This window comes from Actinia tenebrosa, unplaced genomic scaffold (assembly GCF_029948245.1).
Source record: "Actinia tenebrosa isolate PJP-AT-01 unplaced genomic scaffold, QUT_ActTen_1.0 PGA_scaffold4__44_contigs__length_22323623, whole genome shotgun sequence".
Taxonomy (NCBI): Eukaryota; Metazoa; Cnidaria; class Anthozoa; order Actiniaria; family Actiniidae; genus Actinia; species Actinia tenebrosa.
Window position 1 is genome coordinate 21,348,481 of NW_028292581.1, and position 12,751 is coordinate 21,361,231.

Genomic DNA, 12,751 nt, shown 5'->3' on the forward strand with positions numbered 1-12,751 from the left:
ATATTAAATACCGGTTAGAACTGACAGAAAAAGACTAGACTTCGTAGAATCAGCGAAAAAAGGCCACTTTAAATGACGATGAATATAAACAAGAGATAAACTCGTTAAAAATAGGCTTAATATTTTCAAGAAACATTTTGACTATATTTAAGAAGGCAGTAAAGTAAAACAACAACATATTAAGATATTATTAAAGTAGTTTTTATTTACATATAAATCAAATTTATAAAATATATTATACCATATTTACAAGTTTCAATAAGCAATACTGATTGTTTATTTGAAGGTTTGATCAACAGTACATTTTGTCAATACGAATCCAATTGATCAAGACAAGTAAGGCACTACTTGTGGATGATAGTGAACAACATTAGGTACCCAATCAAGTCTGTATCTGTTCTGATTCCAACTGTACGGTGTTACTCGTTGAGGTCTTGAGTACCGGCTTGACAGCTGATCATCGTAGTTCCTGTATGGTACATTTCGCGAGGAGAGACTGAAACACTTGCGGACCGATGGCTTGACAACTGTTTGGGGCAAGCTTGGTTGTTGTGTAGTGTTAAGAAGACTTTGTGCAAGGCTGTTCAGGTAGGCTAGCTTGGCTTGTCTGTGTTGTGCTTTGTCTATCTGGAGTTTGAGCGTCACTCGTTTGTTCTGGAACCACATCTTGACTTGTTGGTCGGTTGCTCGTATTGTAGCGGCGAGGCGTTGACGTTCTTTGGTTCCAAGGTATCGTTGAAGTCTGAAGACTTTCTCAAGGTGGTGCTGTTGATCGTTTGAAAGGGCTGCTGCTGTATTGGACGTAGAAGACACTGGAGAGGAATCGTCTTGATGGCAGTGTGTGGACTCGTCTGTAAAAAGAAAGAGAGTTTGATGAGCTATGAATATTCAAGTCAATCAATTGTAAAGCCATCTCCCCATCAATGGTAGTTTTACTTGGTGATGATAAATAACCCACCTCTTGATGATGTGCAGTAGTTTGGTGATGTTTCTGTTGACCTGGAATCTTCTTTTGTCCAGCTACGACCTGACGATGTCTTGCAGTGTCTTTCAGTGTTGAGTTGCTGCGATGGTGAGCAGTCGTTGGTATCAGTACTGGAGGTATGCGTACTTCGTAGAAGATCTTCTACCATGAAGGAAGCTTTCTTGTTGAGAGGTTTGGTTTTGGACGAGACATCAACTTCAATAGCTTGATACATTTATACGATTTGACTTGGCTACTCTGCGCTGTACTGGCACAGTGTAATGTTGACAGGTCAGCAGAGGAACTGAATGAGTTGGGTTCAGATCCCGCAGCCATTTATACCAACAGCCTACAGATCAAAGAGAAAGCCGCTACCGCGCATGTCGGAATAACAGAAGGTTGGTGGTCTGTTGCGCTGAGGGCGAAGGTGTTTGAAGAGCGGTGATTTGAGCTGATTAATTGATACAATAGAAAGCGATTAATACCGCGCTCAGAGTGATTGAGTTTGAAAAGCATTTAGCGCGGGAAACAAAGTTAAACAATACTGGTCGGTAATTGGTTTAACGGTAACTATAATGCGCGTGCGGCCTTTGAAGGCTCCGCTGGTCAAAGAGAAGCGACTGACGGCTGCTTGATGTTTCTTAGTCAATTTGCCTGCGACTTAAAACCCCTTTTGGTGAAGGCATGCGACAGGATTCGGTTTTAAGTTATTTATCAAAGCGCTCTTTCAAACAGGCCAACCGCGTACTTCGAAAAGATGTCTAGAATTTTCTTAATTTATCTTCACGACAGAGCTGGTTGCCGCAATTGCCAACTATGCTTTCGAAGGATAACCTTTATTCGAGATAATTTTTGGCTTTCATTTATGTTATAACCGCCACCCGGTTAGCTCAGTTGGTAAGAGCGTCGGTCTGTTGTGAGGGAGGTCGTTGTTCAAGCCTCCGCCGGACCAACACTCAGGGTCTTAAAATAACTGAGGAGAAGGTGCTGTCTTTGTAATTACATCTGCAAATGGTTAGACCTTCACGTGGCTCGGATGATCACGTTAATGGTGGTCCCGTCCCTTATTAAACGTTAACAGAGGACCACAAGTTTATCAGTTGAATTACTGTCAAGTGTTATCCTCTATAAACAAAGTTAATTTATTTATTTTATTTCATACTTGCAATTCGGGTTTGCTCGTGCGACACACGCGTATGAGAGCATATCTAACCGCCACCCGGTTAGTTCAATTGGAAGCGAGAGCGTCGGTCTGCTGTGCTGGAGGTTGTGGTTCGAGTCCGGGCCAGACCAAAACTCAGGGTTTTAAAATAACTGAGAAGACAGTCCTAGCTTTAATTACATTAAAAACATGGTTAGACTTTCAAGTGGTTCTTACCACTTAGGATAGGAAACCCGTCTCTCCACACTTACTCCACCATCAATAACCAATATCGAAGGGACGTAAAGGAAACAATGAGGACGTAAAGAAACCTTTGCAGTGCCAACCTTCTCTACCTACATCTTATACTAACCATTTGTCATAATTGCAAGCGCCTTTGAGCATAATACTGTATGTAGAAAAAGGCGCCGTATGAATCATTAAATCATTATATTCCGACTCGCGGTGATGTTGTTCGGAAGAGGAAAAGAGCGGTAAACGAAAAATGAAAAAGTCGGAGCAGGGAAACATGATGATGCCTCAAGGCGGTGCTTGAAACGTTTAAAGAAACACGGAAGGACAGACACGGGTAGAAAAGGATGAAACCGCAGTTGGGATACAAAAACTTTGGTTTCCTCTTATAACGTACCGGTTGATCAAATGTTCTTGGTCAACGAACTTTTCAAGAGCAAGTCTTGGAAATTGACGAAGACTTTAGCCGTATCCTGAATTAGTCCTGCAACGGAAATTGTTTCTGGATTCGATTAAGAAAAAAATTCAAAATAAAATTGTCGAGCATGCGCAGTAACGAATGATGACTCTGTGAACGAGAATGATTTACAGTCCAAATCGTAATTCTTATGTGCATGAGTAGTCTAAAGTTACTTGCTACTCCGCTACAATATCATGTTTGATCCAGTATACCGATCCCGCATTTGTTCTACCTCCCTATAGTTACTGCTACTACTCGGACAAGCTACGATGTGTTTTTTTTTTCGATATACAGCATTAAACAGACACCGATTACTGAACGTTGTAAATGTCTGTCTTAGAATCAATGCATTCAAAAGGTACATGAACGTTGTAAATGTCTGTCTTAGAATCAATGCATTCAAAAGGTACATGAACGTTGTAAATGTCTGTCTTAGAATCAATGCATTCAAAAGGTACACGAACGTTGTAAATGTCTGTCTTAGAATCAATGCATTCAAAAGGTACATGAACGTTGTAAATGTCTGTCTTAGAATCAATGCATTCAAAAGGTACATGAACGTTGTAAATGTCTGTCTTAGAATCAATGCATTCAAAAGGTACATGAACGTTGTAAATGTCTGTCTTAGAATCAATGCATTCAAAAGGTACATTAAGCCAACTACTAAAAAATAATATGAATTTAAGTTGGTTGGTGGGACATTGTGTATTCTATTGGGAAAACTACCCATTGTTTGAATGGGCACTCAATCATTGATAGCCGGGATCGGTGTATTAGGCTGAATGAATATCATGAATCTTATCATCAGCCTTCAGTGACGAGCAAATGCTGCCCTTCTTGTTTAATCATCAGGGCTCGGTTGTACGAAAGGGTGGATAGCGCTATCCGACGGATAAATCTTATAATGGATAAATCTATTGGATAAAGCATCGACTTATCCACTGCATTAGGATTTATCCGCGGGATAGCGCTTAATATCCAATAGAGTTATCCTCTGGACCTCTTAAGTGACGCACAACTGGGCCGTTGGATAGCGCTATCCAAGTCGTATAGACCAAATTCAAAATTCGCACCGATGTGAGGCTTAAGTTGTGAACAAAGGAATCTGGCGTGATTCGTGACTTTTGAATCACGCCAGATTACTTTGAGTCACGCCAGATCCCTTTGTTCACAACTTAAGCCTCACATCGGTGCGAGTTTTGAATTTGGTCTATATCCAGGGAGAAAAATTCTACACAACCAGATATGACGTCTATTGATAGGACTTATGCAGGTTTCCAATCATTCCCAAGGGAGTGATATAACAAAAGAATTCATTGACAATTCTTTTGTCATATTCAATCAAGTGACGGCTGTGGCGTCATGTGCAACGAAGAATACATCTTCTTCCAGAATAAAAGCCACACCAACTGTTTATGTTATTTATTTTAAAAAAGTGACTCATTCAAATCGATATCATATATATATATATTCATATATATATTTATATATACTCATAATATAAATACCACTAACACTAAAGTAACCAAGCACTATGCTATATTCTTGTACAATTCACACTAATTCTAGATTCAAGTATTGTGCAATAGTGGTGAAAACCACGCAAACCCATATTGATCGAGTGACGTCATAGTAAAAAGTGTTCGGGAAATCTTCGAGTCGTTTACGACGTCACTGTAGAATATGTCCTACGTGACATTTTAGAAAAATTAAATATATCATACTAATAAAGTGTATACCATATATCCGTGAAAAGTTTTGTAAAAAATTTCACAAATTTTCTTTCACGGATACATGTTATGTACTCTAGTAGATATTAAAGTAACACTCTATTTGCCTTCAAACAATCGTTACATTTGGGTCAGTTTCTATACATTATATTATATTGACCAAATTGCTTCGAGTTGAAACAATTGTTTGAAGAAAATAGAGGTGTAACTCGAATAACTGCTATCTCGTACCAGGGTTAATTTTTATTACTGCGCGTTAGAATCATTAAGGGCTTGGATACGAGATATTGCCGACATAACCCTTACCCTCTCCCTCCCCCTGGGGGAATATAACCAGGTTAATTAGCAAACCATTTGGTTTTCACTCTCTAATCAAATGAACTGGTTGCATGCTAAAATTTGTAGAAAGACTTTACAACTGATTTGAAAAAACAACAACGGACGAGTATTTCGGCATTTGTTTATAAATAACAATATACTCATTACCAATGACTATTCCATTTATTTCTTCCCTAAGACTAACACTAACTTTATTCCTTCGCGAAAAACCGCGCGTCCACTTTGAGAATTTACTGGGCCACCTGTGACTGAAGAATAAATGTCTTATTTCAAATCATTAAAAATCCAATCTTCTGGAAACATATAGGAGAGAAAATCTTGCAAAAACTAAAATCTTCATTTAAATGGTCGACTAGTTAAACAAAATAAAGATAAAAACGTATCAAACAGCTTCTTTGTTTTTGAAATATTTCAAGAATTAAATTGCTACAGAATTTTTTTAAACATACTGCCAAAATATATGTAGTTTTTAAAATTTATTAAACCATAAAAGATATTCTTTGACAAAATCCAGAAGTGGCTGTTTTTATTTATGGTACTGCAGAACGTGGGCTATGAATATGATCACGTGATATGTCTCATAATTCTAATGCGCATGAGCAGTCTAAAGTCACGTGTTCTTTCGCTAAATCTCACACCACACTACATGAACACATTGTTATAGGACGTTTGCATGATGGCGTCATTAACCTCTATTACCAGAATCCCTTGCACACATTCCTTTGTTCAGTTAATTAGCACCAATTGTCTTACTATTCTCATGAGGAAATTCGAATTTGAATAAGAAAGAAAATTCGCGAAGGATTATGGTAGTGGGAGTCAAATGACGCCATCATGCAAAAGTCTCATTAATAAGCCGCATTTCACACTATATTTATCGAAATTGTCATGTATTCTAATGAACTTGGCTCTGATTGGAACTCGATTACATATTTACCTACAACGGGTGCACTGTATTCGCTGCAAAGCGGGCAAAAGATCATTTAAAAGCAATCGTTTGTTTCGTGGAAAGACCTTTCTTACGCGGCAACCATTCAATGGGCAGAAATATCTCGTGGGAAAACATCGCTGCTGCGTGAAAAAGGTCTTTTGTGCTGCATACGTGTTGGAGGTGATATGAACTGAATATGATTATGATAAAGCAATATAATGATGATGATGATGAAGATAATGATAATGGCTGTAGTGAGCAAGCACCATTCTAAGGTTGCTGTTGATAATGAAGGTGATAAAGGATTACCATGAGACTGCAATGTAATGATGATGATGATAATGATGATGGCTGTAATGGACAAGCACCATTCTAAGGGTGCTGATGATAATGAAGATGATAAAGGATGATTATGAGACTGCAATGTAATGATGATAAAGATGATGATGACGATGATGATGGCTGCAATGGCAAAGCAGCATTCTAACGGTGCTGATGCATTCACGATTGCTTAATGCTACTTAAATAACACAACAAATAATAATCATGACATCATTTAGAATGATGACAAATAAATACTACACGATTTTTGTAAATAAATCATTTTTTACAAGAGCACTAGCTTATGATTATTTGATAGCAAGTACTGCATATCACCCACAGATGAAAACTATATAATGATGGTTGTAGGTTTACTGTTATGTTGTATGGTCAAGGTATAGAGTGTGTGCAACCATGTGACTCAAAATCCCTTGAGATGTGAATAACAATGTAACAGCCGCCATCTTGGTTGATATAACAAGAGAAGCTATTGAGGAATGCTTTGTTAACGTCAACCAAGATGGCGGCAATGACGTAACATGCACCTGCTCTATAATAGATTACATTATCACAAGACATGATTGGGAGAGCCATTTACCACGTGACCTAACCTAATAACGTCATGTGCTTCATAAAGTCACGTAACCTAATTACGTCACGTGCCCTAATCACGCCACGTGACCTAATAACGTCATGTGACCTAATCTTGTCAAGCGACCTAATAACTTCAAGTGACCAATTAGAGCATAAGACCCAACTACCACATGACCCAATCAAGATGTATCTCACACGTGCTGTAATAAGGACACACGACCCAAGTATCACGTGACCTAACAAGAACAAATGCACTAAACATGGGTGACATCTACAGACAGCGTGACTTATGTTACAGACCTCGTGATACTCGAGTACATCTGACCCAACAAGCTTAATTTTAAAATAACAGATTTTCATTCGCATCCAAACATTAACTATATTCCGATGGGTTTTAGCCCGTTACTTAGTTTTCTAAACATCATTAATTGCATCATTACGAATTGAATTTTTATTTACAATTGTGAAGATTTGTGGAGTTTTTCGTCGAGGTATAAATGATGTCAGACGTATTCTCTGTAAAACAAAAAGATAGAACAAAAAAATCAATACAGAATGAATTGTACATATATATAAGCATGCCATACGCAATATGACGTCATCACTTGAGCATGCGCAATAAGAGCAACAAATCAACATGATATTTTGACATCAGCATAGCATGATCATGATTTAGGTAACTGAGAAAGAAATGTTAGCGCAGATAAGGTTGATTACAGTTAGAGAGGTTGGAAAACAAATGTAAAAATATTAATATCAATGAGACAGTAATGAGTAATTCTATTTATGTCCCAGGCGTTCCTGGTGCGTTCTGGTTGCCCCAGTATTACACTGCAACTACTATAATCGGGGCCGCTTATACAACGAGAACCAATCAAATTGTAAAAAAAAAAAAAACACATTACATTCCGACACTTTTGGCAGTGGAGCCAATCAGAAAGCATCAGAAAACAATAACCTTTCAACAAATCTTTTTATTCCCACGAGAAAATGACGATGGCTATCTAGTTGTTTACACATAACACCAGGGTTACCCAAAACTGGAATGCATTGTTTTCATTCTACGTTTTAATTGGTTTTCTTGTTTAACTGGTCTAGGTGGCCCTAGTTACAGTAGTTGCCTGTAATTCTAACCCTTACTTATTCTCTAACTAAATATTTTAGCAGATGAAACCAAAAACGTCTCATAATTTTTAAAAAGTAGTTTTTGCTCAAGAAAAAGAAGCTTTGTTTTCCTCAATTTCTTCGCAAGACTTTGAAATCAAAATTACCCACATCGCTTCATATCTATAATAAAATTCGTTAACACTAATGGAGAACCCTGGATGGAAATATTCTTCTGTCGTTATCTTCTCCTTTGACTGTTTTATTAGTATTGGTTAGTTCGGGTTAATAAAGGCGGACGCCTTTCACACAACAAAATACCTGGCAAAGAGTGGTACGGACAGCCTCTCCTGATAACATTCAACTAAAAGAGATGATGAAGAGCTTGTAAGGTGATATTAAGTATTACACGATCTGACCTTACGCACCTTGCCGGTGTTCGGGCCGACAAGATTTAAATACACCAACAATATCAAATGCACGGACGACATACATATAACGCCGCATTATATCTCGAAGTGTTGAAAAGAAGATCAGTATCAAGCGACATATTGCATTAAAGGTTTGTGTTTTTGTTTTGTTTCACGTTTTTGTTTTGTTTTGTTTTGTTTTGTTTTGTTTTGTTTTGTTGTTTTGTTTTCACTCTCCCATTAGCCTTTTCTTTTCTTTTCCTTTTCTTCTCTTTTCCTTTTCTTCTCTTTCTTTCTTTCTTTCTTTTTTGTTCCTTTTTTTCTTCTTCTTTTTTTATATCTTTTGTCTTTCTCAACATCTGGAATAAAGTTCTGCAAGTGGTATTGGCGAAAGAGCTAAAAGTTATCATTCATATCCTACTTCTTTTTTTCTCGGTTGTCAAGCTCAACCTGACTGAATTGATGAGAAGGCGAATTTCCCAGACGAATGACTGAACTCCGTTAGAAAATCCGAAGAAAATTAGTGTTGGAAGTTTGGGTTAACAGGTGGGCGTACGACGACAAAATTTGTTCTGGATGATTGATATTTAAATAACCAACCAGTAATCTATTGGACAATCTAAAAAGGCAAAGTGACAAAACCTAACCTAGCTAATTACGTCCACCTTCTAAAAATATCGTGTACCTTTTCACGCACCGTTCATAAAATACCATGGATGCAAGGCTGGCACGAAAACACAAAAGACGGAAATCAGACTGTTTTTCATTGGATTTTGGCGTAGTTTTTCGGTATTCCCAGGTTTGTCTTTGCTAGCTTTTTGTAGATGATCCCGTTGGATAGAACTAAAGCTAGGTACCGGACTCATGCAGAAAGGCATAGAGCGTTTTTATTTGGCCCGTGGAAGAATAGTGAGCAAAATACATAACAGTAGACCATAACTCCATTATCTCCACTCTCCGCGCAGCCATGTAATTTACTAGTGATTTACATAAACCCGTGAAACAAAATGTAGCTATTAACTTCTATTAATGCAAAATAATGAATTATAATAGCGGTTATTAGCGAGACAATAGCGACCTTCAGATTTGCAAAATCCAAGAGGGCGACGTCAACCGGAAGTAAATAACTCCTCTTTGGCGTTTCGTGCCTTCAAGTCTGTCTTTCCTGTGGATGAGTTGACTTTACTGACAATGTTTTGAGTAAAATCTCCAATAAACAGAACCCCAAAGAGAAATTATTTACACTTCCGGTTGATATCGCCGTCGTAGATTTTACAAAATAATTTTAATGTCTCTAATTAAAGTATTCAGCGAACGTTTATTGCCTGTGTTTTATTACTTCATTGTTGAAAGTCTAATGAGTAATAACTCGTATTGCATTAATAATTATTACGCTACCATTTATTTAACGGGTTTATGAAAATCACTCTAGTCATTAATGATACAAGTTTTTTCACGGGCCAAGTAAAGTCAGTCTAGGACATAAGATAACGTGACTCTAGATCACTTTTTGTTCTGAACAAATCAAAGATAAAGAAAAAAGTACAGCTGGCGCACCTAGCATTTTTCAGCCAATCACAGAAGGAGTCTAAAAACGCACTCGCGTTTGTTATAACATTAGACAATAGATTTCTACTATGCTTCTATGACTGTTTCTTCTCAGTCATTCTCTTTGAATATTATAACAACCTCGGGATGTTTTGAATGGTTCGAGTAAAAACTATGCTTGTATGACTGTTTCTTCTCAGTCATTCTCTTTGAATATTATAACAACCTCGGGATGTTTTGAATGGTTCGAGTAAAAACTATGCTTGTATGACTGTTTCTTCTCAGTCATTCTCTTTGAATATTATAACAACCTCGGGATGTCTTGAATGGTTCGAGTAAAAACTATGCTTGTATGACTGTTTCTTCTCAGTCATTCTCTTTGAATATCATAACAACCTCGGGATGTCTTGAATGGTTCGAGTAAAAACTATGCTTGTATGACTGTTTCTTCTCAGTCATTCTCTTTGAATATTATAACAACCTCGGGATGTTTTGAATGGTTCGAGTAAAAACTATGCTTGTATGACTGTTTCTTCTCAGTCATTCTCTTTGAATATTATAACAACCTCGGGATGTTTTGAATGGTTCGAGTAAAAACTATGCTTCTATGACGGTTTCTTCTCAGTCATTCTCTCTGAATATTATAACAACCTCGGGAGGTCTTGAATGGTTCGAGTAAAAACTATGCTTGTATGAATGTTTCTTCTCAGTCATTCTCTTCGAATATTATAGCAACCTCGGGATGTCTTGAATGGTTCAAGTGATAAGATCAGATACAAACGCATGATCAAGGTACTGTTAGTCGTCCCCTATCACTCAAACTGCTCTTTCACTTCTCGTGCTTGCCGTGCCGTGCCGTGCCGTGCAGTGATTTTCTGATCCAACAAGGATACTCTGAGTAACGAGGTGTTAGGTGTGCAGCGTGACAACGTACGAGAATTGTGCGGGTGAGTTACGTTACACAACAAGACAAAGTATATTACGAGAAGATTAAGTTTAATAAAATGTGATCTTTTATTACAAAGAGAAAAGATTGTTACTAACAAGTTAATAAAATGGAAACATGGGAAAAGACGGCCATTTTGAAAAGTAACCGAGCCTGCTCTAATGCTATAATACTTGATGTACGGTTACCGCGCCTGGTTGATGATAACCGCGCCTGGTGCCTTGTAACCACACCTGGTGCCTTGTAACCATACCTGGTGCATGGTAACCGCGCCTTGTGCCTTGTAACCACACCTGGTGCGTGGTAACCGCGCCTTGTGCCTTGTAACCACACCTGGTTCATGATAACCGCGCCTGGTGCCTTGTAACCACGCCTGGTGCGTGGTAACCGCGCCTGGTGCATTGTAACCACGCCTGGTGCATAGTAGCATTGAAGGATTCAATTACTTTTCAAAACTACCGCCTTAAACACAATTACTGATTATTTATTACTGTTATTTGTGAATAGCGTTAGCCACATGGGCAGTCGATTAGGATAAATTGGTTACAAAGAAATAAATAATGACAAATACAGAGCGAAATGGTTAAGGAACCAGAACTAAAATAATAAAGCAAAATTTTTTTTTTTTGGAAATATAATAAGGAAATTTAAAAAATGCTTTATCGTAATAGAGCGTTTTCACGTGACGTCACAGCGGCCACTATGGGGTACCAAAACAATACATTTTCTATCCTCCGGGAATTGAACTCTATTTTTATGCACATACTGTGCAGAAAGTTTCTATTGTTTAAGGCTGCCTTCTCACGTGAGTGAAAACGCTCTATAGTCCCCTTCACAGTTCCCTGCACCATCTTGAAAGGTAGCCGCGCCTTTGCATCGAAGTGAAACGAATGTTGAGCTTGCAATGATAGAGACGTGTGAATCATTGTCCAGGAGGTTAAAAAAGGTCTCTACCATTGCAAGCTTACCGTTCGTCTCGCTTCGATGCAAAGGCATGGCTACCTTTCAAGATGGCGCAGGAAACTGTGAAGGGGACTATTGGTTAAAAATGCTACTGAGATAAAGTTGCATCCAGGCTACTCTCTCCATTGACAAAAAGAGCGACGCCTGGTTTCAATTATTGGTCCCAAATATTTTCATGCTACGAGACTGAATGTTAAAATCTTTATAAAATTTCCTTTATACATTTTTAGTCTTTAAATGAACTAGATTACAGAGAAAACTCCTTAAATCAATAATAATAAAAATATTTAAAAGTTTAATCAGTTCATCGACGGTAGTCATTTGTTTTTCCTTCGTCATCTTAAAAAAAAAAAGACCTAACATTTTACTCCTTTTTAAACTATTTCCAAAAAAAATATGATCACAAATAAAACTGTAGTTTTGGGTTCTCTGTAGGCAAGGTTAGTCTCATTCGTGCGGAGAGTATTTGGTCTAAAATTCTTTACGTGTGAACATTTTGATAACAAAATGAGCCTAACTCTGAATTATCTAAATACAGCGATAATAAGTGCATCCACACAAAAAAATATCAACCATTTTGAAAAGCATTTTGAAAACACTTCGAGGATATTCACTCGAATATTTGTTAGGTTTGGAAGTGGCTTATATTTATATATTTTTATAAATCTTTTAAAATTGATTTGATTACAGATGCGTGTAATATGGGTGCCAGTCACGTGATCTAGCTCCAGAATGATGTCCCCGTTAGAACTACGCATGCGTGTGAATCTAGTGCATCATTCACGTGCTTGACTCATATGTAATCTTGGCAGACCTGCATTTGAAGAACACACCGTGTCACAATCTATACTTTCATTTTCTTTTCATGCTCAACAACATCGATGAAACTCTCTCCTGAAACTCTCTTGCGTGACCATTCTTAAAAGACAACTTCCGTAGAATCCCGGTTATTAGCCCTGGGCTTTGACAAATTCGTAAGGGTTTTTGGTTGGCGTTATAATTGGAGAGGCTTAAACAAGGAAGGGGGGGGGTTCTTAAAAAAGGAAGG

General features: G+C 37.8%; 2 protein-coding genes across 6 annotated transcripts in view; both read right to left on the minus strand.

Annotated features, from left to right (window-relative positions):
* Window positions 1–327: 327 nt before the first annotated feature.
* Window positions 328–1,199, minus strand: LOC116299860 (uncharacterized). The gene is made up of 2 exons (XM_031708578.2): window positions 959–1,199; window positions 328–851 (listed from the first exon to the last, which is right to left on the minus strand). Exons 1-2 carry the CDS (start codon window positions 1,197–1,199, stop codon window positions 328–330), a joined length of 765 nt encoding a protein of 254 aa, XP_031564438.2.
* A 4,196-nt stretch (window positions 1,200–5,395) lies between these two features.
* Window positions 5,396–12,751, minus strand: part of LOC116299870 (uncharacterized) — a 48,138-nt gene continuing 40,782 nt past the window's right edge. For 3 of the 5 annotated variants that reach the window (XM_089037221.1, XM_089037218.1, XM_089037222.1), the window contains exon 25: window positions 10,774–12,517. In XM_089037221.1, coding sequence (XP_088893347.1) covers window positions 12,484–12,517 — 34 coding nt within the window. In that variant the 3' untranslated portion in view covers window positions 10,774–12,483. Of the gene's footprint in view, window positions 7,249–8,157; window positions 8,201–10,773; window positions 12,518–12,751 lie in introns of those variants that run through there. The other 2 variants (XM_089037220.1, XM_089037219.1) reach the window with 2 other exon arrangements.